The sequence below is a fragment of the Formica exsecta genome, unplaced genomic scaffold (genome assembly GCF_003651465.1).
Source record: "Formica exsecta isolate Colony F162 unplaced genomic scaffold, ASM365146v1 scaffold38, whole genome shotgun sequence".
Taxonomy (NCBI): Eukaryota; Metazoa; Arthropoda; class Insecta; order Hymenoptera; family Formicidae; genus Formica; species Formica exsecta.
Window position 1 is genome coordinate 1,112,422 of NW_021851042.1, and position 23,169 is coordinate 1,135,590.

The 23,169-nt window shown below is 32.5% G+C and overlaps 3 protein-coding genes across 7 annotated transcripts in view; 2 read left to right on the forward strand and 1 right to left on the reverse strand.

The window, feature by feature from the left end:
* Positions 1–132: 132 nt before the first annotated feature.
* Positions 133–7,050, forward strand: LOC115239368 (uncharacterized ATP-dependent helicase C29A10.10c). Of its 2 annotated transcripts, XM_029813849.1 has the most exons (9): positions 133–781; positions 919–991; positions 1,274–1,387; positions 1,462–1,608; positions 1,693–1,903; positions 2,020–6,121; positions 6,201–6,411; positions 6,506–6,656; positions 6,984–7,050. In XM_029813849.1, exons 1-8 carry the CDS (start codon positions 717–719, stop codon positions 6,614–6,616), a joined length of 5,034 nt encoding a protein of 1,677 aa, XP_029669709.1. In that variant the 5' UTR covers positions 133–716; the 3' UTR covers positions 6,617–6,656; positions 6,984–7,050. The 2 variants fall into 2 exon arrangements, with proteins under 2 accessions (XP_029669709.1, XP_029669708.1); XM_029813848.1 differs by having other exon boundaries at positions 6,506–6,988.
* Positions 7,051–7,085: 35 nt separating this feature from the next.
* LOC115239369 (methylated-DNA--protein-cysteine methyltransferase) lies at positions 7,086–14,456 on the forward strand. 4 transcript variants are annotated; one of them, XM_029813853.1, is made up of 4 exons: positions 7,086–7,716; positions 11,899–12,029; positions 13,308–13,450; positions 14,168–14,456. In XM_029813853.1, coding segments are annotated over exons 1-2 (558 nt in total). In that variant the 5' UTR covers positions 7,086–7,159; the 3' UTR covers positions 11,900–12,029; positions 13,308–13,450; positions 14,168–14,456. The 4 variants fall into 4 exon arrangements, with proteins under 4 accessions (XP_029669713.1, XP_029669711.1, XP_029669710.1 ...); XM_029813851.1 differs by lacking the exon at positions 13,308–13,450; XM_029813850.1 differs by lacking the exons at positions 11,899–12,029; positions 13,308–13,450; positions 14,168–14,456 and adding an exon at positions 8,596–9,653.
* The window catches only part of LOC115239371, a 64,520-nt gene continuing 51,577 nt past the window's right edge, over positions 10,227–23,169 (reverse strand). The window contains exons 3-13 of the mRNA XM_029813855.1: positions 18,989–19,146; positions 14,607–14,801; positions 14,122–14,228; positions 13,699–13,865; positions 13,388–13,543; positions 13,123–13,190; positions 12,703–12,783; positions 12,397–12,558; positions 11,888–12,085; positions 11,557–11,661; positions 10,227–11,390 (exon numbers count right to left, since the gene is read on the reverse strand). Of these exons, the coding sequence (XP_029669715.1) occupies positions 11,254–11,390; positions 11,557–11,661; positions 11,888–12,085; positions 12,397–12,558; positions 12,703–12,783; positions 13,123–13,190; positions 13,388–13,543; positions 13,699–13,865; positions 14,122–14,228; positions 14,607–14,801; positions 18,989–19,146 (1,534 nt within the window). The 3' untranslated portion in view covers positions 10,227–11,253. The remainder of the gene's footprint in view (positions 11,391–11,556; positions 11,662–11,887; positions 12,086–12,396; positions 12,559–12,702; positions 12,784–13,122; positions 13,191–13,387; positions 13,544–13,698; positions 13,866–14,121; positions 14,229–14,606; positions 14,802–18,988; positions 19,147–23,169) is intronic.

Below are 23,169 nucleotides of genomic sequence, written 5' to 3' on the forward strand. Positions count from 1 at the left end.
TTTTGAGCAAAGTAACTCACAAGAGAGAGGCAACTATGATTTTCTTTCTTACTTCCTTCCGACATGTTTTTCTATCGGGAAACAAAGGCATTCCCCTTCCTATCTTCATCTTTTCCATCCCTTCTACTTTTCTCTTTCCCAGTCAGACAAAGACAGATTGGTGATCGTACAGCAGCTGTTTCTTTCTATTTTTTGACGCGTTCTGAATACGGGAGATGTAGAGACGCGCAGCGCGCAGTTTATATATTATACGTCTATGAAAGCGATACGTTAGAAGAACAAGGACAGCACGCGATTGTCGCTCCTTGTCTAGATTTATCTTTCAACGATCGCATCCATGTACTCAATGTATCGGTGTGTGCCTTTACGGCTTACGGATACTACACACATACGCGATGAAAGAGAGACAAAGACGGCGCGATCATCTATTTTTGTCAAGCGATCAGTGTACAGTGTACTACCACTATCGAAACGATCGAAAAGTGGATGTAGCACGGATATGAACCAAATGACCGACAGTATCGAAAAGTGGATATAGCACGGACATGAACCATATGGGGATTTGACCGACAGTACCGAAAAGTGGATGCACGGCGCTGCTCTACGGCCTAAAAAAAGCGTCCCACAAAAACCGCTGGCATTCTCTTATTATTTCCTCTCTTTGAAATAAGTAAACAAAGTGGAAGTTATGTTTTAAATTGAAAATTTTGAATCAAATGTTAGATAAAGCGTGGTTGATGGACAAAATTATTACTATATTTCATTTCTTTTTGTCAAAACGGTAAAAAAAAACAAGCGTGAAAACATGTGCAAAGCATATAAAAGCATTTTCGTGTTCACAAGGTTAACATGAGATTGTGAGTGTTCCTTGTATAAAAACGATATATTTTTTTTTTTTTGGGATACGCAATTACGCAGGATGGATTTCGCGATAGAACGGCTGCACAATGTAGATAAAACGCGCTTTGTCTTCGGTATGCCCAATCAATCTGTAAGTAAAATATTTATACAAGATTTTTACAAAAAAAAAGCTGTGTGTGTCATATACATAGAGAAGTAAAATTTTCATTGAAGCAGTCATAAAATTTTAACTTTTATTTAAATTTTTTGCTTTGATATTGATTTGAAAACACATTAACTTTATTATATGATGCAAAGTTAATCTTAAGCATTATTAATTTAACTTAAATGTTCTTTCTATTATATATGTATATATATAAAACTTTTTTTTCTTCTAAATTCTTTTAACACATTTATGTTTAAATTTTTTCAGTATAGCTGTGGTAGAAGCAAGGAGAATATGATTATTTGCCTTAGCCTACTTGTATCCCGTAGACACTGCATATTTATTCGTAACAATGATGATTTGTATATCACAGATTTAAAAGTATGTATAAAACATAATCATTTTAACATTATCAATTTTTGAAGAATATTAAAAAACTTTTGGAGTTTTATCAGAGCTCAAATGGTGTTTATATCAATGGTGTGATACAAAAATCTCATCAGATGGTCAAACTATGTGAGAATGACATTATTGGAATTGGTTGCTCAGATGCTGATCCAAATAATAATACATTCTATACTTACAAAGTTTGCATCATTGAGGTAGGATGTTTATAGGAATAATATTTAATATTTGTAGCAAAAATATTTCTGTGTTATTAAAACTTTATTATTGGTTTTTTTTAGTCATTCTCTCTTGACAAAAAAGTAGAAATTAGTGCTTTATCAAGCACAGTTTTAAATGATAATGTACTGCCAGCAATATTTACTTCTCCTGCAGAACGTATTTTAGGAAAAAAACATGGATATAATTCAGATTGTGATATTCAAGTGCCAAATAAAAAATCAAAAAATACAGATAGAAATACACATAGTTTTGAAGTTACTCTATCAAAAGGTAAATTCTTATTTTTTCTAGTAGTAGACAACCAAAAGAAACATTCTATTTGTAATGTAAATTCTGTAGTCAATTTCATTCTTAAATTAAATAAATTAATGAAATTTTTGTTGCAGAAAAAAATAATTCGAATTTTTCTTGTAACGACCAAATTTTAGCCAGTAGTAGTACTACAAATAATTCAACAGAAACTACATCTCATATTGTGGCTATGGAAATAGAAGATGACATTGAAATAATTCACACATCTCTCGCACAAGAAGTAAAGAATCGAGATATTAAAGATCATAAATCTGCTAACTGTTTAGATATCAATAAATCGAATTTTAATGAAGAAATGGATATAATTATTGATGAGAATAGTAAAGATAAAAGTGATGATAGTAATAAAAACCCAAATAAAACAGCTGTTGAAAAAGAAAAATCAAATAGTACTGATAAAACAAATGATACATTATATCTCCCGAAGAATTCAAACTTTGTACAATCCGAAGACCAAATTATTATAGTGGAAGATGAGCAAATAACAGAAGATGATGAAGAAGCATCTATAGTATCTGTTAACATGACTTGTGACACATCATTGATAAAATTGAAAAAAATGAAATATGAACCAAAGACACGATTTTCAGAAATTGATGTTATTGATTTAAGTGATGACGAAGAAGGAGTGTTTCCATGTTCCCAATTATTTGATATCAAATATGAAGATAATACAGAGAATGGAAGCAAACAAGAAGACATTAACAATGATGATCAAAATATTGAAAAAATTGACGATGTGGATGACGAAGTCATTTTTTTAACAGACAGTGAAGATGAAGATAATCCATGGTTGGAACGATTATCTAGAAGTCAACTCTCTAACGAGGATAAAAAGTTTGATTCTAATAATGCAGTTGTAAAAGATGAAATCGATTTGGGAATTTGGAAACAAAATGATGATGTTTTTAATATAAATACAAATATAGACGACAAGTCTAAGAAATTAGAAAATATTAGTAATAATAATAATAATAGTAATAGGAATAATAACATGACAGTAATAGATAATAATAGTGATGATAGTAATAGTAATAATAACTTACTGACGACAGAAATGAAAGCGATAGATGATGTCGATTCTTCTACCGAGCCTAGTCCGAAAAATACTGATGATGCAAATAAACGAAAAACTGATGCAGAGATAAATACAGAATTAGATAAACAAACATTACATGTAGAGAGTACAAAACAAAAGTTAGTTGCAAAAAAGTCAGTCACAAAACGATTAATTCCAGTAATAGAACCGTTAAATTTACCTATAAGAAGACGAATCAATAGTAGCAAAGATAAAGCACAAAAAGTTAAAGAAAAATCACCCTCAAAGTTAATAAAAGAAAAGAAAATGCCGAAATTAAGAGAAAAAATTAATGATAACTTTTATATTAAAAAACATAAGCATCGTGAAAAAACATCTAAATCGATGACTGACTGCCATTCATCAAGTGAAACAAAAACTATTTCTAAAGATGAAAAAAAAATGATAATCGAAAAGAGAAAAATGAAATTGAAAGAGATTGCTGAAGAAAAAAAGAAACTGTCCGCCGATAATGACAAGAATATTAAGCGCAGAGCTGCGAAAGCGATAGCTAAAGTATCATTGAAAAATCGAGGCGATTTTCTCATCAATGAGCAAGAACCCGCAACATCTAAATCACTTCCAAATAAATCCACGAACTTGCCAAAATCGAATAATAATAAGCAATTTAAAGAACGATTAACGGATAAAGCTGATGTGCTGAAGAAATCTTCAACTTCTAACATCGGAACACAGAAATCATGTCAAAAAGATGACGTTTCTAAAGATACAATAAACGCTATATCCACATCGTTAAAACAGTCTTTACAATTGGATAATATGAATACTATTCAAGCACCTAAGAGTAGCAAACAGGACTCCAAAATGATAGATAGTAGGGGAAAAAAAGGCAGCTATAGCAAGGAGATGAAAAGAAGCAATGTAAAGATATCCGAACGAGATAGATCAACTGAACATGATCCTGCTGTGGTGCAAAAAGAAAATTTTTCATTGAACAATGTGAAATCGAGCCTTAAATTTAAAAAAAAGAAGACTGTGACTTTTCTCGAAAAATCAGAAATAAGAGAATACGAAATCGATCAGTGTAATTCTTTAAAGAAATTAGTAGGAAAAGATGCACCTATACCTGTGAATAAATTAAGAACATCTACGGCCAGTACAGAATGGAGTCCGAAATTGGAAGAATTTCTACTATGCATTTTCAAGTGGAATCCGGTGTGGCTCGAAGAGCAACGATATTTGAAGACGATACCGCCGATTGTACCGCAATGCGAACTTCAAACTATGAGGTTAAGCTATGATTCCTATAAACAGTATTATGAAATCATGATGCCTCTCCTACTACATGAGATATGGTGCGCAATGACCAAAGAGTTTGAAATGATTGAGAAGAATAAACAGCGTGCTACAATGGTGTGTTCCGTAGTCGAGAATCCTACATCTACTCCTATACCATCGACCAGTTTATTCCTGACAACTCTGAAACTTGAGGTGTTAGTTAAAAAAGAGGATTTCAATAAACTGCATCCCATTTATGGCGATTTAGTGTGCTTCGAGTATATCACAAATGTACATGGAAAACCCATTGTCAACAGGACATTCGCGTATGTTATCAACATGCAACAAACGATTATCAGGGATTTCACGCATTACAACCAGGATCTAAGGAAATATGTCAAAAATCCATATGCTATGATAACATATACTTTGTTCATGCGACCTCTCCAGCACAATATCTCTGTAAATAGAGTGCAAAGACTCCGAACGGTTATGTATCTACGAGCAAATATAAGAATGGTACAAGCACTGCAATATCTTCCTCAATCACCCCTCTCGAAAATAATTGTGAATCCAAAAATTGAAGAATATCAATTGCCGTTGATGGATCAGCACTTTACATGTTCCTCACTAGTCACGGGAGACGATTTGAATCCGAAACAGATGGAGGCTGTATTCAGAGTAACAGAAACTGTACTAAAAAAAGAGGCTAAACTATGTTTTATTCAAGGACCGCCAGGAACCGGCAAGTCTAAAGTGATTGTGAACCTGGTGACTCAAATATTACATGGCGAGCACACAAACCGGAAATCCTTGAGGATTCTAGTTTGTGCACCGTCTAATGCCGCCATCGACGAAATTGTATTAAGGCTTCTGGACATCAGGTCTAAGTTAAAAAAGAAACGTTTCAATATGGTACGCATTGGCCGATCGGAATATATGCATCCAATGACTAAACCCATTTCCGTGACGGAATTGGCAAAGCGACACTTGACGAAAATGACGCAGGAAGCAGTTAGGTCGGACAATACCGAAGATATAGCGATATTAGAAGCACGGATTAATTCGCTTAAAGCCGAGCTCGCAAGTTGCCAAAATAAAGATGAAGAGAAGAAGAAAGAATTAAATAGAAAACTAGTGGAAACGTCGACGAGACATGAAATACTGAAACGTGGCAAACCTATTAATGAGTTCAATGCAAAAGATCGTGCTAAATATCAGCGTATGTCGGAAAACATAATTCTTGATGGCGCCGATATAATCGCTTGTACGCTTTCGTCCTGTTACACCAATCAAATGGAATCCAATTTTGGGGGCTACAAGGGAAGAATATCTGTCTGCATTGTTGATGAAGCAACACAAAGCTGCGAAGCGGAGACCCTGATACCATTGATGTTGGGAGTGAGAACGCTGGTCCTGGTTGGTGATCCAAATCAATTGCCAGCGACTATCTTGAGTCAGCAAGCGAAGAAACTGGGATTAGATCAATCGGTATTTTCGAGGATACAGAACGCTTTCGCGATGCAACAGAAAAATCCTATAATAATGTTGAACATGCAATATCGTATGGATTACGCCATCTCGTATTGGCCGAATAAATATTTCTATGATGGAAGATTGCGAAACATGGTTGAACATAGAATGAATTTCCCATTTCATTCCTATAGAGTGTTGGATCATGATTTCATACAAAACAAAGACAAATTTTCCAACACCATCGAAGCAGAGTTTGTTGCAAATATTATTCTCGCTATGCTGATGTTTGCAAACTGGGAGAATACGAGCGATACTATTTCTCTCGGAGTTATCACACCATACAACAATCAAAGGACGCTTATATTGTATAAAATAAACGAAAAGTAAGTTGTGAAAGCAATGATTGTTTTTTCCTTTGCTATGATAAATTTGCAAATTTATTACAAGACTGATACCTTTCAGGATATCTTCTATATCGGATAATCTGAAAAAGAAAATTAACTTTGAAGTTAATACGGTTGACAGTTTTCAAGGTCAAGAACGAGATGTTATAATAATGTCTTGCGTGAGAAGCCATGGTATTGGATTTTTGTCAGACAAACAAAGACTCTGTGTAGCACTCACAAGAGCTAAACACAGCCTAATATTATGTGGAAATTTTAATACCTTTTTGGTAAACAAAGAATAATTCTGAACTTGAATTTTAGAAATTTTTTGTTTTTCTATATTTTTTTACAATTTAAATCGAATAAATCTTTGTTTTACAGAAGGATAAAATGTGGAATGCATTGTTAACTGATGCAAAAAGTCGCGGGATTTTGTGTCGTGTTAATGCTAATGCAACACCTGCTTTCATCAAACAATTCATCATTAAATAGGGAGTTGTAATAAAGCTTTTTGATGTACTGAAAATATTATGTAAGTCATATTTTATATGTTTTGTATACATCTTGTGAATATCTAGCTCTTAATCTGCATATTTAAATATACATTACTTTTAAATAAAAATGTATTATAAACATTCCAAGAGAATATTAATTTATAATACTTTTAATATTTTTACCTTTATATATTCTCATATATAACTTTTCAGACAAGTGGGAAACTAGCCGATAAGAGCCAAGGCGAATGAGTTCGCGCATCGATACCCGTACCTTGGCTCTTCTGCTCATTTCCCATTTAATTGTTCTTACCCTGAGCCTATTGCTACCATTAATAAATTTTTTCTTTTGTCCATTGTACTAGTGAATGAAAGGCTATAAAGTAGATATAACGTACAACTTTCGGCCAATCAATGCTACTCTGCTACTGCGCTTGCGCCTATTCTTTCATCAAATATATGTGATGAAATAAACGATTGATGCAGTTCAGAACTGTTCAAGATAAATCTAACATTATTTGTCAAGTATTGTTTCATAATCATGGTTTTATTTCGAAGTATAACGATAGACGAATACAAGAACGAATATACGACGTTCCAACAGTTGTATGCATTCCACCAAACACCTTTCGGGAAATGTCTCATCGCTATAACTGACACCGATAAAGATGTAACTTATTTAGGGTTCGTCGACGAGGACGAGAGCAAAGCTCTGGAAATTCTAAAGCAGAAATGGCCAAAGACTAAAACATTAAAAGATACTGAAAACAAAACAAAGACTGTTATTGACAAAATTTTTCATCCTGACACATCTCACCTGCATTCTATTCGTGTCCTAATGAAAGGTACAGAGTTTCAAATTAAGGTGTGGAGATCTTTGATAAATATCCCTAAGGAAACGATCACTACATATGAAAAGATCGCGCAGACGATTGATAATCCTAAAGCCGCAATAGCAGTGGGAACTGCAATTTCTAAGAATTATATTGCATACATTGTACCATGTCATCGTGTGAAAGGAAAGAATGGCAGCAATAAATATGCTTGGGGAGTAGAAAGAAAGGAAGCCATCCTAGAATATGAAAGCCAACATATATAGTATGAAACATTACAAATCTAATCATTTTCTATTCTCATATAAATATATATACATATATGTCTGATATTGACTATATCACCTCGTAGAATAGGTGAAATCGAGGAGAAAAGTCCTTTACCATTTTGTGATATTCGTAATAATTATTGAGAAATTAATTAAAAAAGATCGGCCAATTCGCGCGAGTATTAACGCGCGGCAAGAAAGCCCCATTGATATGTGCATGGTTGCTAGGACTTTTCTTCTTGTTTTACCTGCTTACCTGCACACGAGAGGTGATACAATCAATATCAGACACCATGTATAATGCATATTTTTGTACTTATTTGTATTACTCTAAAGCTTTTTACAAATCTACTATTCTTCTATTCTCATATATATATATGTGTCTGATATTGACTATATCACCTCGTAGAATAGGTGAAATCGAGGAGAAAAGTCCTTTACCATTTTGTGATATTCGTAATAATTATTGAGAAATTAATTAAAAAAGATCGGCCAATTCGCGCGAGTATTAACGCGCGGCAAGAAAGCCCCATTGATATGTGCATGGTTGCTAGGACTTTTCTTCTTGTTTTACCTGCTTACCTGCACACGAGAGGTGATACAATCAATATCAGACACCATGTATAATGCATATTTTTGTACTTATTTGTATTACTCTAAAGCTTTTTATTTTTATTTCGCAATTACTCTTAAATCCAAGTTATATTTAACTATAGACAGTCAGTCGTATAATTTATATATGTATACATGAGTTCTTTTCATTTTCTTTGCTATCAAATATGAAAAAAAAATGTGAATATAATACATTTTTATTTCGTAATTAGTTAATGTTTCTTAAAAATATCATCTTATATCCAATTTATGTTTAACTGTAGATAGTGCTACCGTATGAACAGAAGGAATGGCAGCAGTAAATATGGCTAGGGAGTAGAGTGGAAGGAAACTGTCTTGGAACATGAAAACAAACACATATGTAGCATAAAATATTACAAATATTTAATTATTTTCTACTCATATATACATATATATAATACATATTTTTGCATTTATTTGTATTCATCTAAAGCTTTTTATTTTTATTTTGTAGTTACCCTTATATTCAATGTATGTTTAACTGTAGATAGTTCGTACAATTCATATACATACGATTTTTTTTATTCTCTCTGCTATCAAATATCTTAAAAAAGAATGTGAATAATACATAATCAATTAAAAACATATTACATAAGTTCTTTTTTTTTTATCTTAGACATGTAATATAAATCGCACACATATATTGGCGATAAAGATTAATTTTTCTAACATACAATGGATCATGTAAAAGTACAAAATTCCTTTCGTTAGTATAATAAAATACAGTGAACACACATGCATATCCTATAAAGATCCCTCTTTTGGTACCAAATATTTCTTAAAGATATCAATTATTGTCAGATATATTTATAGTACATTTTTTTGTATATGTCGGCCAGTTATATAATTCTGCTAAATACTTATACATAATTGTAAATGTAAATATAAATAGAAACCGAGTTTTTCATTATGCAAGTCACATACTTCAATGAAAAATTATATTTCTGTACCTTAATAGTTTCTGATGATTCTTTGAGTTATATTTCGCGGAAACAGTAATATGTATCTATTGCGATTTATTTTTAAATCTTATTTTAAGTAATTTTTATTCTGTAACACATCTCACATTTTATTATTGCTTGCTTCTCTCATTTATACAACTGTACATCCTTCATAATAATTACAAAGAGTAAACTATTTTTGTTATTATTTATATTAAATACAAGTTACATACCCAAGAAACGCACTTATAAAAACGTGAAACTGAATTGTCGGTGACATAAAGTTTATATTACTAGTTATAATTTTCTGTACAATTTTGTAATTAGGCAAAAGTAATAAATGTATATTTTTCGTAAAATGTTTTACACTATCGATATTATACACTAATAAATAATTAATAAGTTTACACATTATGTACATCTATCTCCATTTTTATATTAATTTAACTATTATATTAGTTTAACTATAAGAGCAAGTTAGAATCACGAATAGCATAGATATAAATTTAGTATCGATCTTTTATAAACGCGATTATGATAAATATTATATTTTTATGTAATATTAATTTTGTAATTTACATTTTTACATAAAAAATATTCTATCATTAAAGAACATTTTTTTAAATCGCTCTGTCATATAATTGGAAATTAATTTTTCTTTTGCTTTTTATTATTATATTTTATGTATAGATTTTCTTTCTTAGTATTAGATATTTAATTTCATATTTGGACATTTGTCTAAGCGAATATGATAAAATACATTTCAATTCTGAAATCTTGTAATTAATACAAAGCATGAGGCACGCTTTCATTCATCTTCTTAACTTATCTTTTTAGCACTTACACGGAGTTTGTAATTTTTTATTCCTTAATAGAATTCGATGATATGTATTTTTCGCAATGATACATTTCTCTTCTCATACTTAATATAATATATATATATCTGATGAAGTCATTTATCTCTAATAGAGAAGAAAGGAAACTAGAAATTGAAACATATTAAAATAATAACTTTGTCAGTCTTTGAAACTGTATAATTCATATATTCTTTCGTTAAAAGCTATATTTATTTTATTTATGGCTTGTTATTTTCTCTGCTCTACAGAATTTTAAGAAATATCTTATTTCACTTGTGGTCTTATTTCACTAAGTGGTAAGAGACACCTATGTGACCTGTTTTATTTAATTTAAAAAAATTTAATGTCAATTATTATAAAATTTTATCTTTGAATGCATTTTTTCAGAAAATAAAATAAATTTAATATTACGTAATTATTTACAAAATTGTAGTCAAGTACTTTTTTACTATCGCATTTATATTTTGTGATGTTTGTTTCGTAAAAGAATCATTATTTATTTGTATGCAGGCAGCTGCTCTTTGGATTTTCGTGAATGAAAGTCTCGCGTGAAACTTCTTGCATCATACAAAGCAGTATATAAAAATATGACTGTCGAGACCTAATCTCCCGTATTTATCTATTAAAAAACTAGTTAAATAAATAGTAATAACCACAGTACATAAAAAAGACAGCGATCAATCACAACTTTACCGTCGATAAAGAGTTTATAATACAGTTTTAGCTCTATTTCTTTTGCGTTTTCTTCAAAATCATTAAAAAATATCTGAATTCATTGAAATTTTTCTCCTTTGTAAGATTTTCTATGCAGCTTACTCGATGGAACGGCAAACGTTCTCATTCAATTCTATAATTCTATGAAAAAAGTAATTTCTTTCGCAAAACGCGGAGTGATATGTGTGCGATGAGAAAATAAAAAGTAAACACGATATAAAAATTTTCTACACTTTCTACAATATCGTTTCAAGTCGGTCTTTGTAATAAATAACCGATCTTCTCACACCTCTCAATTATCCGCCAGACAAAAATAACAAAAATGTGCATCGAAATATCAATATTCATTATCTACATCGGTAACTATCGAGTCCGAAAGAGAGTGTCATTATTTAAGTTTATACGAGGAAGCTGCTTCGAGGAACGCGATGAAGACGGTGACGATGAGGAGTGCGAAATTCGTGCATGTTCTCGATCTGCAAGAAGCTGACGAGGAAACTGTATTTCCTGGCACTCGAGTAGTTCCTGTCAAAAGAAAAAATCAAATATTCACTCATTGTTTAACAATAATATTTGACTTTTTATCATAATAAGCAAGATTAAATGAACTTTTTAATTGATTACATTCTATTTAATTAATCTTAATCTGAATAGATTGTAAATATAGCTGAATGATATAGTCTTTCCTTACCCGATAATCTCGATCGCGGAGTTGTCGTAATCCTCATTATTGGATTATGAGGGATCGGTTTCAACACAGTAGGTGCAGGACTCGGCGAGTTCCCATAACATTGTCCTTAAATAACATTATCATAACATAAAAATTCTCTATCTCTATCGTTGGTACGATAGTTATAAGGAAAAAAATGATTTCATTCATATCATTTCATTCATTCAGGATATTTTCTTATATGACTGACTTTACATGAATATACAATAAATATCCAGTTACAAATTAAAAATCATGAAATGAAAATATAAACGGAATACATCAATAAGTGCTATTTTATAAGGATATTTACCCTTTTTGTAGAGACGCATACCCTCCTTTTTGGGATCTATATTTCGTATGCAATGATCGCCAGCTTCTTTGATATATATCTCTTCATCGTTGACGATCAGACCCACGAAGCATTCGTTCGTATTAGTATCGTTTCTCATGGTGTAAGTATACATCACGCCTTTCTCCTCCCACTGCCCCAAGCATAAATATGTTCGCTCTAAAAGCAATGCGTAAAAGCTACACACTCGGAAGTACTTTAGAAAGAAAAACATTTTTGTATAAATTTTAAAATCTGATTTTACTCAAAACAAGATTTATTTTTATTAAAATGTATCCAGAGAACTAGAGAAATTATAAGAGAAAAATATGATAACTGATTTTTGAAAAAAAATATAACTATTTCTATCAGATTATATAGTTACATTTTTGCAACAATATTTCTAGTATTATACAGCAATATTTTTCTAACGCGTTTTAATTTATTTTTTTTTTTAATTTGGTTTCAACATTTTATAATTGTATACATACCTTCGTACAGTTCTCCGGATTCGCAATCGCTCACTTTAAAATACATTATTTCACGAGTGTTGCAGTTGCTGCTTAATTCCGCACACATTCCTGACAGGTCCGTTATCATCCCCGTATACTGACCCGTAATTGGACAAGGTGACTCCACTACGCGTTCGATACCTTGTTACAAAACATTATCACATTCAATGATAATAATTGTGCATTTAAAAAATATGCGATTTAATATTAGAATATAAGTATTAGAATGCAAAAAATCTTACTAGAAGGGTAACTCATAAAGATGTAATATATATTTTAACTTACGTGCTTGAGTCATCCACACCAGTTTATCCAAATTGGGATCGTCGCATAAATTTTCGCGATGAACTGGACTAAAGACCATCCCTATGTGTATTGAATAATATATTATTTTTGTTATATTATACGAAACAAGTGAAAATCCGTCAAAAATAGATTAATAAAAAGTAGAAAAAGATTTCTTTCACAGTTGTGATATTGTATAGTTATTTATATCCAGACTTATATGTTTTTTATTGTTATTTTAATTTATCTTCTTATTATGGATTTTATATTATTTCAATTTTATTAAAATTTTATTACAATAGATATTTTAGATTCTTATATATTCTTGGATTCTTGAATATTGAAAGTTCTTGAAAAATCACAATTAACGATAATAAAATTGCTGCTTAATGAAGAATTGTACGAAATGGAAGTAATTACCTATCGTAAATTCTAGTACATTTTCACTGCGTTGTCTCATCATTAAGCACACAAAGGCAGCTTGCTCGCTGAAATTAAAAATAAATGTTTTGTTTCATTTTAACTTTTGCTATCAATTAGATAATAGTGACGCTATTTTAGAATGTAAAGATGTTACAGAGTATCTAACAACAAATTTATTTCAGAGAGAGAGAAAGAGAATTTTATATTTCTTTTTTTTTTTCAATAAAATGTGCACATGTAAATAGTAATCAAATTGACTCACCACTGATCTTTCGAATATACAACATATCGACCAGTCTCCTCGTTAGACTCCACCGTAATGAAGGTATAACTATTGTAGCCATTGAGATCGGTGAAAGTCATAGTTCCATTAACTATAAGGGACTCCTCCCACACACCTTGCGCCCACTTTGGGAATCTGATATTTTAGGAAAGCATACCGATTTTATTATAATTATGTTAATATATTATTAGTAAAATACATAATTTTATCCAATGTGATCCAATGTGTCGTGATTTTATCACAAAACAAAATATCTAATGATATCAAAATAATTATTGAAAAATACTCACGTGGCAACATGAGTCTTCACATAATCTGGCACCTTCTTTTGATTTGGACTTTTACTTAAAATCAAAGTTTCATATCCGCTAGTTGAATTATTTAAATCTTCTGTGCAGCTCGAGTCACTACTAAACGCCATATAAGTCTTTCCTTTTTTATTATCAACGTGGAATAGCTAAAAATTACATTTTATTTATCGATAATTTTTATGCAAAACGTATATACATATACACATAATAAAACTTAAAATTTATAATATATGATATAGATTTTTTCAAATCTATTAATTATTACATTAAATTATTGACAATAAATATTTTATATTTATCATTTTGTAATGTAATAGAACAAATAGTTTTTCAAGTATTTCTTTATGAATAAACTAAAATGCCGTCTTATGAAATGAGATGATTAATTATCGTGTAACGTACCCCGCATCTATATTGAGGTCTGCCATCATCAGTATTTTTGTTCCAGAGAGCCAGATAATTAGAACCGTTTGGTCCAGGCCAACTGCCCAAACAATTGTATGTGAGATCTGCTGGAACGAGATTATAATGATGTATTCAGAATTCGCAACTTTTCTGTTACTGCTTCAATTACGATAATCAATCAGTTGGTAATAATAATGATACATTGTATTTAACACACAACAACACATTTTATTTTACTAATAATAATATTTGTTAGTTAAATCTAATTTATAAAATTTCAAGCGTGCTATTAGTTTTTTACTACTCAAATTAAAAACTCATATAAAAAAAAATTATAAAAAGAATATGAATTGTTTCTCTCACATACAAATATATACGTATAAAATAATATATATTTACTATAAATTATTTAAAATAATACGTTTATTTTTCATTTCTGTCATATCTAAAAATCGCGAAGAAGTTTTGTAAGGAAAACTTACTGTGCATTTCGAAGTTACATCGTTTGAAGTTCAAATGTAAGATCGAACCATCCGGGCAATTATTAAATTCGGAAGAGAATGTGTTGCACTCGAATGATATCGCGGAATTATTGTTGAGGCTGTATTTGAAGTGATATAAACCAGCAATAGGGCAGTATTCATTCCGGATCGCCACACCGCCGATTTCTTTCGTGCCTATCGAAGAAAAAGAAAAAAAATTTATTAATTAACTTTTATGATTTCCTGCATATTTTAAATATATATATATATATATATATATATATATATATATATATATATATATATATATATATATATATATATATATATATATATATATATATATATATATATATTTTATATACATATATTCCAGATTTATATATTTGTGTCTATATTTTCTCGAAAACATAGTAGTACACAGTTCATTTAATAAAATCTTTTAAAATTTATTAATTAGAGAATATAACTTAAGTTTCTGAAAAATTCTGGTAAAGTACAATCATTAATATTTTCAGAATTACACTCGATTTTTGAGAATCCCAACCCACATGGATTCCTCCATTGTGAGTTTTATTAAAATACATTTGAACGTGATCATATAAGGTGGCCGGGATTTTCATGAATCCCGAAAGGATGAAATCCGCAGGTATCCTTTATTCACAAAAATCTCTTCAAAATAGCTCTCCCGCGGTTTTCATCGGTGCTACAATAAGACCCGATCTATAAGCAGGAAGTAACTGAAATTCCACACCACGTTTTCATCTAAAAGCTTCGACATTTTTCGCTTGTTGTCAAATCACTTTTATCATCTTTTTTTCTTCGCGATCGAATGATATCGCGGAATTATTGTTGAGGCTGTATTTGAAGTGATATAAACCAGCAATAGGGCAGTATTCATTCCGGATCGCCACACCGCCGATTTCTTTCGTGCCTATCGAAGAAAAAGAAAAAAAATTTATTAATTAACTTTTATGATTTCCTGCATATTTTAAATATATATATCCGGCAAACCTTTAGAGTTATTGGAAATGCACAGATTTCATGTGTAAAAATGATTATTATTTAAATGATATATAATATGTTTCATATATCACTTTATTATTATTTTTTAATTTATTTTAATTGGATTTTAACGGCTTTTTATGTATATTAGCTCCTATTAAAGAGTTTTAACATTGCAATATTCAAAATGCGCACCTTATTCAAATTTTTGCTACCGATATATTTGTGTAAATACAAATAGCCTTTATTTTGAAAATATACTAATAGCCTTTTTTATGCTTTAAATGCCAACAGCTTATTTTAAAATTATTTTCTTTCAAAAATTTCGAAAAAATGACTTTAAAGAAAGATTACTATGATCCTAGGCGGCTAAAATCATAACTCCCACATATATATAAACTATAAACAAACATTTTCAGCTATAACTTTTTTCCCCTTTTTTTAATTCTACTTTTTCACGACTATACAGTTTGTCGAGCAAAAGATAAAATGTTTAGAAATTTATTTTCCAAAATGTTATTTCTTTCTGTCGCATCGCAATTGGGGGCTTCTATGATTGAGTTCTCCTTATCTGGTCTTAGCGGCTTTTACATATGAGGCATTGCATGGAATAGAGAATGGAGCTAATTTTTTCTCAAATTAAAGAGAAAAAAGGATACATATGTGAAACTGATTAATAATCCAGTTATATTTTCCGATTAATAATCCAGTTATTATTGTTGATATCTTTTATAATTTCACAAATAAACAAGATTCAAAATAATATGTTACACCAATTACTATCAGTGAATTTTTGATTCCGCGCTCAGTATTTTTATATAGGAATTGAAATATATCGGTTACAATGGATACAAGTATTCGTCTGACAATACAAATAAAAATTCGTCGGCTGGATAAATGAAATATGTATTGCAATTAAAAAAGGGGAAATATTAGAAAACGTATATCATAATTTCGCGAGATGAGATACGAAAAGGAATGGCAGAACACGACGGCAGAATCGTCTTTATCAAGTTAGGAATGTGTAAACATTTCTTCCTCCCAGACGCCAGACAACACGGTATAATTTAGCGAAACGAAGAAACGCGCAATATACTCTTTCTTTATTGGCGACCGACCATCGGCGCGTGTAGTTTCCCTCGCTTATTTCACTGCAGGACGATTAGGACGAGGACCTTCTTGGGCCACTCCCACGCTTCCGACGACGAATACCTGGTTGCTGCATGGATCACGGTCCAGGAAAAAAAAAAGGGAAACAGGAATAGAACACGACAAAGAATGGATGGGAACGCGGGAGGTCGTTTCGACGAAATCTCGGCGTTTTTTCTTCCAGCATTCTTCTATACTCCAGAATGTTTGTCGAAAAGGCAGAAGATATAACAACCGAAAAATCATTTTTCAATCAATTATATTTTTACTTCCTTCATTAATCTTTAAATTATTATTATATATATTATATATATTATATAATTTGCATTAGACATGCATATATTATTATTAATATCTTTTTTTTTTTATTTTGAGTGAATAAATTTCTATCGATCATTTTTAACTTTTTTGAGCCTGAAAGAGCTGAGAACGGTATGTTTTCGCGAGCAAATTTGCCGGATGTGAATTCTTTGCACATCTATGAGATTGCGAAGTCGTCGCTTTGGCCTTTTTATAGGCGACAAGACGTCCCTGAGTTCTCCGGCGGCACCATTGAGAGATTCGTTGAAAGACTTCACGCACGGATGTTCGATTATGTTTCTTCCGCCGGACCACCGATCCAGATTTTCGGTTCCCGTGAAGTTTCTCGCGTGCAGCGACACGGATCAAAGCGTGAAACCGAGATTACAAGCGGGAATCGAGCGGGGCCGTCTCGATCTCGCGACAGGTGCAGCTTCTATGGGAGCCGCCACAGGTGAACGTACGTGATAATATACCGGAAGTCGAGGGGGATCAATGCTCATCAGTAATCTTCATTAAGCAACTAATAACGATGTACGTGATTATGTGCATACCTCTGTATGTTAATATGTGCGAATCTTACGCGTTTGAAAGTTTCTTATACATATTTTATTCTCCGTTAACTCTTGACAAGGTTACTATTATGCTCAATTTTTTATGTTATAATTCGATAATTCATCTCAATGCATGGAAAATAATAATAAAATATTTTGTCACAAATTATTTCAAAACTACGTGCAAGCTTTGTACAATTTTCAGTCTCAGCGCCTTCATCCTTTTCGAGATTCAACGACATCGGGCTAACTTGATTTGTTCGACCCACTCCGCGATATAATATAAACGATTATACAAATGCATTCCAATCATCTTTGAGGGCGTTTTAATCGTCACGCGTGTGAGAAAATCACGGTACGTACACGCGTGTACGCGTTCTGCACGCGACGTGCATATCGTGCATTCTTGCACGGCGCAGTGGCCCATTGTTCCCGCGTCGTTACGCAAGCTTCATCACTTCCTTTCGGTCGCTAGGGACCGCGGCCAATTAACGCTAATTATTGAGAACTATTAATTCGCCGACGCGCGAGTACGCCGAACTTATAACCCTCCTTCCTCCCTCCGGAGGTCGCGTTGTAATTTGTTTGTTCGATAAACCGGAAGCCCGCAAATTCCTTGAGGACGCTAATACGCACGCCACGTATGTAAGAATGCGACTGCTAATTAATTCGCCTCAACTGAATGCACGTTATTCTGCGACATGCCATGCGCTTCATAATGCTCTTCTTCAGTAAAAGAAAGCATGCAAAAATGAAACAGATGTGATTCATGATTCCTAAATTTCGCGAAAATATATATTTTTAATCGAAATTAAGTTATATAAAAAATTATTTGATTAAAAAATTATTAAAAATATAAAAGAGCGTACGTATTGTTTTATTATATTATATAATTTGTGTGTAAAATCTTTCCATTTAATCTTATTATTTCACATTTCTATTTTATCGTTATTAATATCTTTAATAGTTATTTACTCCTTTCTTCTGTGTTTATTAGAAATAATATTAGAATTAAATAAAACATCGCTAATAAATCTTATCTTTAACTTATTGTCAAGTATTGATATACTTTTCTATGCGTGTTCTATATTCGCTTCATTTCTTCGGCTGTAAGCGAAATAAACTTCACGATTGCCTAAGAAAAGTCGCAATTTCCTCGATAGATACAAAAACTCGCAGTAATTCACATTAGCAATAATTTAACTTGCTCTAACCGTGAGAAAAGGCAGTTATTGAGACAAAACGCTCTGCATTTCTAGCATAAAGTCATGTTCATTAACATAAGTATGTCTCATATTTAGCCCGATGTACGTCATAGATTGCGATCTTACGAGCAAATGCGTGATTATCGAGAGAAATCCGGCTTCTACTTACGGTACAGGATCGAGGTGGAGTTCAGTGTGTCGCAGGAGGTCAAGGCAGCCGGCTCGTTTATATAACACCTGTTGAGAGCTTCCGAGAACACTTCGATGACATTCCGCGACCTCCGCAACAACCGGAAACACCTTATGCAGTCCTTATTATCATCATACCTGTGCAACAACAAATGCCATAAATTAGTACAATCATAATATTGATATATGATGTTATGATATTCACATGCCATATCTTTTGATATTAAAACAGATAGAAAATTATTTTTTTAGGGATATCATTGTTTATTTGCAGTTTTTAAGTATAAGCATTATTTTGATATATTTAAGTCTCAGATTAAGATTCTGCCGCAGTAAAGAACATTTGAAATTAACCGAGGAACAGAGTTCTGTTATTTGCTCTGTTCATAATTTTGAAATATAATTCTTCAACATCATTTTTAAGTGTTTAAATCAGAAAAAACTTTTCTGAAATTAACTTTAATTTGATTACAAAATCGGGATACAGTCACAGTTAAGAGACATCCTTTATAAATATGATACACTAGCCGTGTTGCCTTATACATCTACGATCATAAGCGGAAATGCAACATTATTTACGGAATTTATGATGCACGAATCGCGAAGCTAAGAGGAGAGATTGGAAAATTAATAAGGGCTGAAAACCGCGGGAAAAACTTAACTGCGGGCTGTAAAGTGACATAAAAAACGATATCCTGATGGGATCGCCGTTAATATCAACTATAAAATATCGGAACGACGATACCCGCGCCATAATATCAAGAAATAATAAATCTCTCCCCCCCCCCCTCTCTCTCTCTCTCTCTCTTACTCTGCTTCCTCTCTTTTGATTAAAATCTGTACGGTCTAGAACTCGCACATTTTGCTTTGAAAGTCTTGGGATTTCAGGTATATGTCGACATCGTCCTCATAAGCTTATATTAAATCAAGGATCTCGTCTTCATAATCTCGAAGTTCCAAAAACTCTTTTGCGCCTTCAAAACTCCTTGATATATTAATTAAACCGAGAATATATCTACAAAAGTAAATCCGTAAAAATTAAAAATATTTTATTTTCACAAAAATGAAACGAAAAATGCAAAAGAGTGATATGTCGCGGGGCGAATGACATCGATCCTTGAACTGTCATCGTAAAATATCTGATCTTATATCCGACTCTTTTTCCTATCCTTGAATATTCTCTACGAATTTTCTCATGAAATAAAGGTACGCTGAGACATATGACGACATTAATGGCTGTATAATAGCGGCGCGATAGCGTCTCGATTAGAATAGATATTAGCGCTCTCGTGACGAGCCTCCCGTGAATTAACACTCGACTTACCCGACACAGGAAGTGGACAATGACAAGTGCAAAAGAAAAAAAAAGGATAAGAAGAAGGATCATTCTTGTTCCGTGCGGTGCCAACGACTTGGTGTAGCAACACGCGATTTCTCGAGACGAGCTAAATTAAAGACGTAAGAAATTTCACCGGAGAAAATGTTAACAATTAAATAGGTGAAGAAAAAAAATGAGAGAGCGAGAGAAAGTTTTTCCTTCAAATTTTTATTAATTGGTTTCAAGGTATCTACGGCTAAAGAAATTACTCTGAAACACCATACATAACATCAAAAATATCGACGATATTGATTCTTAAATGGTGTTTGAACGCAGATTAAAATATAAGAAAGACAAGTAAAATAAGAGAGAATGAGATGATATTGGTTCAAGACACTGTAAGTATCTGAGAAAATCCATTTGATTAAAACGAATAGTTTTTGTGCAAGATTATGTGTAAGAGAAAATAAGAGAGATACATTTTTTATTATCGCACTAGCACGGCCGCTATCTGGTACCTTTTCACAAACAATTACGAAAATGACAGTGGTTGCAAAGGAGTCATTTGTTCAACAGTATCTGGTGTGTACCGTGCGTTCACGCAACAAAATCGCCATCGCGATAAAAAGATGTTATTTAAATAATTGCGAGTTATTAAGGTAACTACATAGAAGCGCGTGCATCCGAGAGCACGCATTCACGTTACGCATTGAGTTGAATTTTATTTGACTTATTGTTAGTGTTATATATAAATTAATCTAATCATTTTTCGTTTTGATTGTATAATATAATAAATACCGAAGATTTGATATTTAGATTCTGAAATTTTTCAATTAAATGAGTTTTTCTATAATCTCTCTCTTTTTTGTGAAACATGCGTTTCCTTCTTTACGCGCGGGCATATAAAATCGTATTTACAAATTAACATAATAACATTATTAATCATAAATATCTCGATCGATTTTCTGATCATAGCAAGTGTAGAAGAGTGTCGCAACGACGCCAAGATGTGTAAATTACAATGTGGTACCTCCCAACGAACGTAAGTATACACGTGTTTACGACGTCATACCTGCGCTTATAATTGTAACTCTGAGGCAATACTTATAATGCGTCGATATTATGCAACTTGGAATGAGCGTGTGGGCTCGCGATCGCGCTTATGGTCACCCCGATCTCTCAGCCGTATATAGGATCTCTAGACTCGCCCGTATAAACGGCTTTTAAGAGAGCAACGCGTGCGCGCGTGTGTTGTGCGTACCCTCCGGATATATTCGCCAACTGGAGAATGTTACATGATAAGTTCTGTCCATACCAACAACTATGCACGACAAGCATTCTTGTCTGAATTCGGAGTATTCGCCGCATGATATCCGTCTTGATGGCGTCATTCCTTCAAGTTTCTTATTTCCCTAGAGTTTCACTTAAGCTCCTTTTAGTACAGCTACACATTGCTACGAATACCTTAATGAATTAAACTAATTAAAGTATTGAACGTACTTGAAGTTGATTTTTGACTAATTAATTTTTCGAAATAAGAAAACCAAATTATAAATTAAAACTGAAATTCTACGTTTCTTTTTTTCTATAGCTTTAATAATAAAATGTCAAAAATTACTTATATAGTTTCTCTTTATTAAAGAATGTGTTTGGAGTTTATACTTGATACAAAAAAAAATTTAATTAATTTTTTTTGTCGACCTTAATTTTTTTGGCAATTAAAATATGTTTTATCTTTCATTTATAATATAGATTATTTGTTTTGCTGGTTAGAATAATTAGATCTATACTTTCTTATTAAGATAATAAACTATATTCAGATTTCTCCCGCTATCAATAGTCTACGGAATGTTAGTAATTAACGCGTTATCGCTAACTTTTTTATTCCGTGCGATCGATGCAACAGAGTTTGTATAAAGCAAAATGTAATTTAGATCGCACGCGAATCCGAATGTCAAAAGCCACGCTGCTTCAAACTTGTGAAACGTGTTTGAAACACGAAAGTGGAGGACACGATGCACACAACACACAGGTCAATAACGGCTCTCCGTCGCGCGTTTGTTATTTATCTTGGAAACATTCACATTTTACAAGTGTTTGAGCGCTATTTTATTTTGTTATCTATACGCTACCTACCATCCAAATTACATACAATTGAAATCGCGTTCGCTCTCTGCGAGACTGTCATCATCATCATCTTCATCTAACTGCGATATCCCACTGACCCGAAATGTAAATTGCACTCGAATCAAATTTGCATAGCTATACACGCACCGTAAGGCTCGCACGAGCGGCAAATCGTCACGTAAACGAAATGTAATGGTACAAAAATTCTTTAATTTCGTATAAAGAAATGTTTATTTAATATCTTCCTATAATAATATTATATCACAAAGTTAGCATATTAAAAAGCATTCCTTGTAGATTTCATTTTTCACGAGTTTGTGCGAGTTGTATATGCTTTTATTAATGAACGATTCAACCGATTGTCAACGGAGTCGGAATCCGGACCTCTACGTCTCACAATTAGAGTGACAAATGAGTCGTGTGTGAAGCCAGCTTAAGAAATATGCGACACGTTGTTGTTCTCGGCGCGGTGATCCCGGAGGAGAGCTAACTCGTAGCGTCGTCAACGCGAACTTGGAGAACACGGAGGCGGGATACATGGAAACTGGAGGAGAGACGCTCGTACCATCTTCGGCTAGTCACTCCTCCGTCTTCGCGGAGATTAATGATAGAAGATGGTATGCAACAGGCCCTCTGTTCTATCCAATCGCTGGAGGTGGGGCCCGTCGAGCGCGCGCGAGCTTGCAGCATCCCCGGCGACGATGTATTCTCTTCCG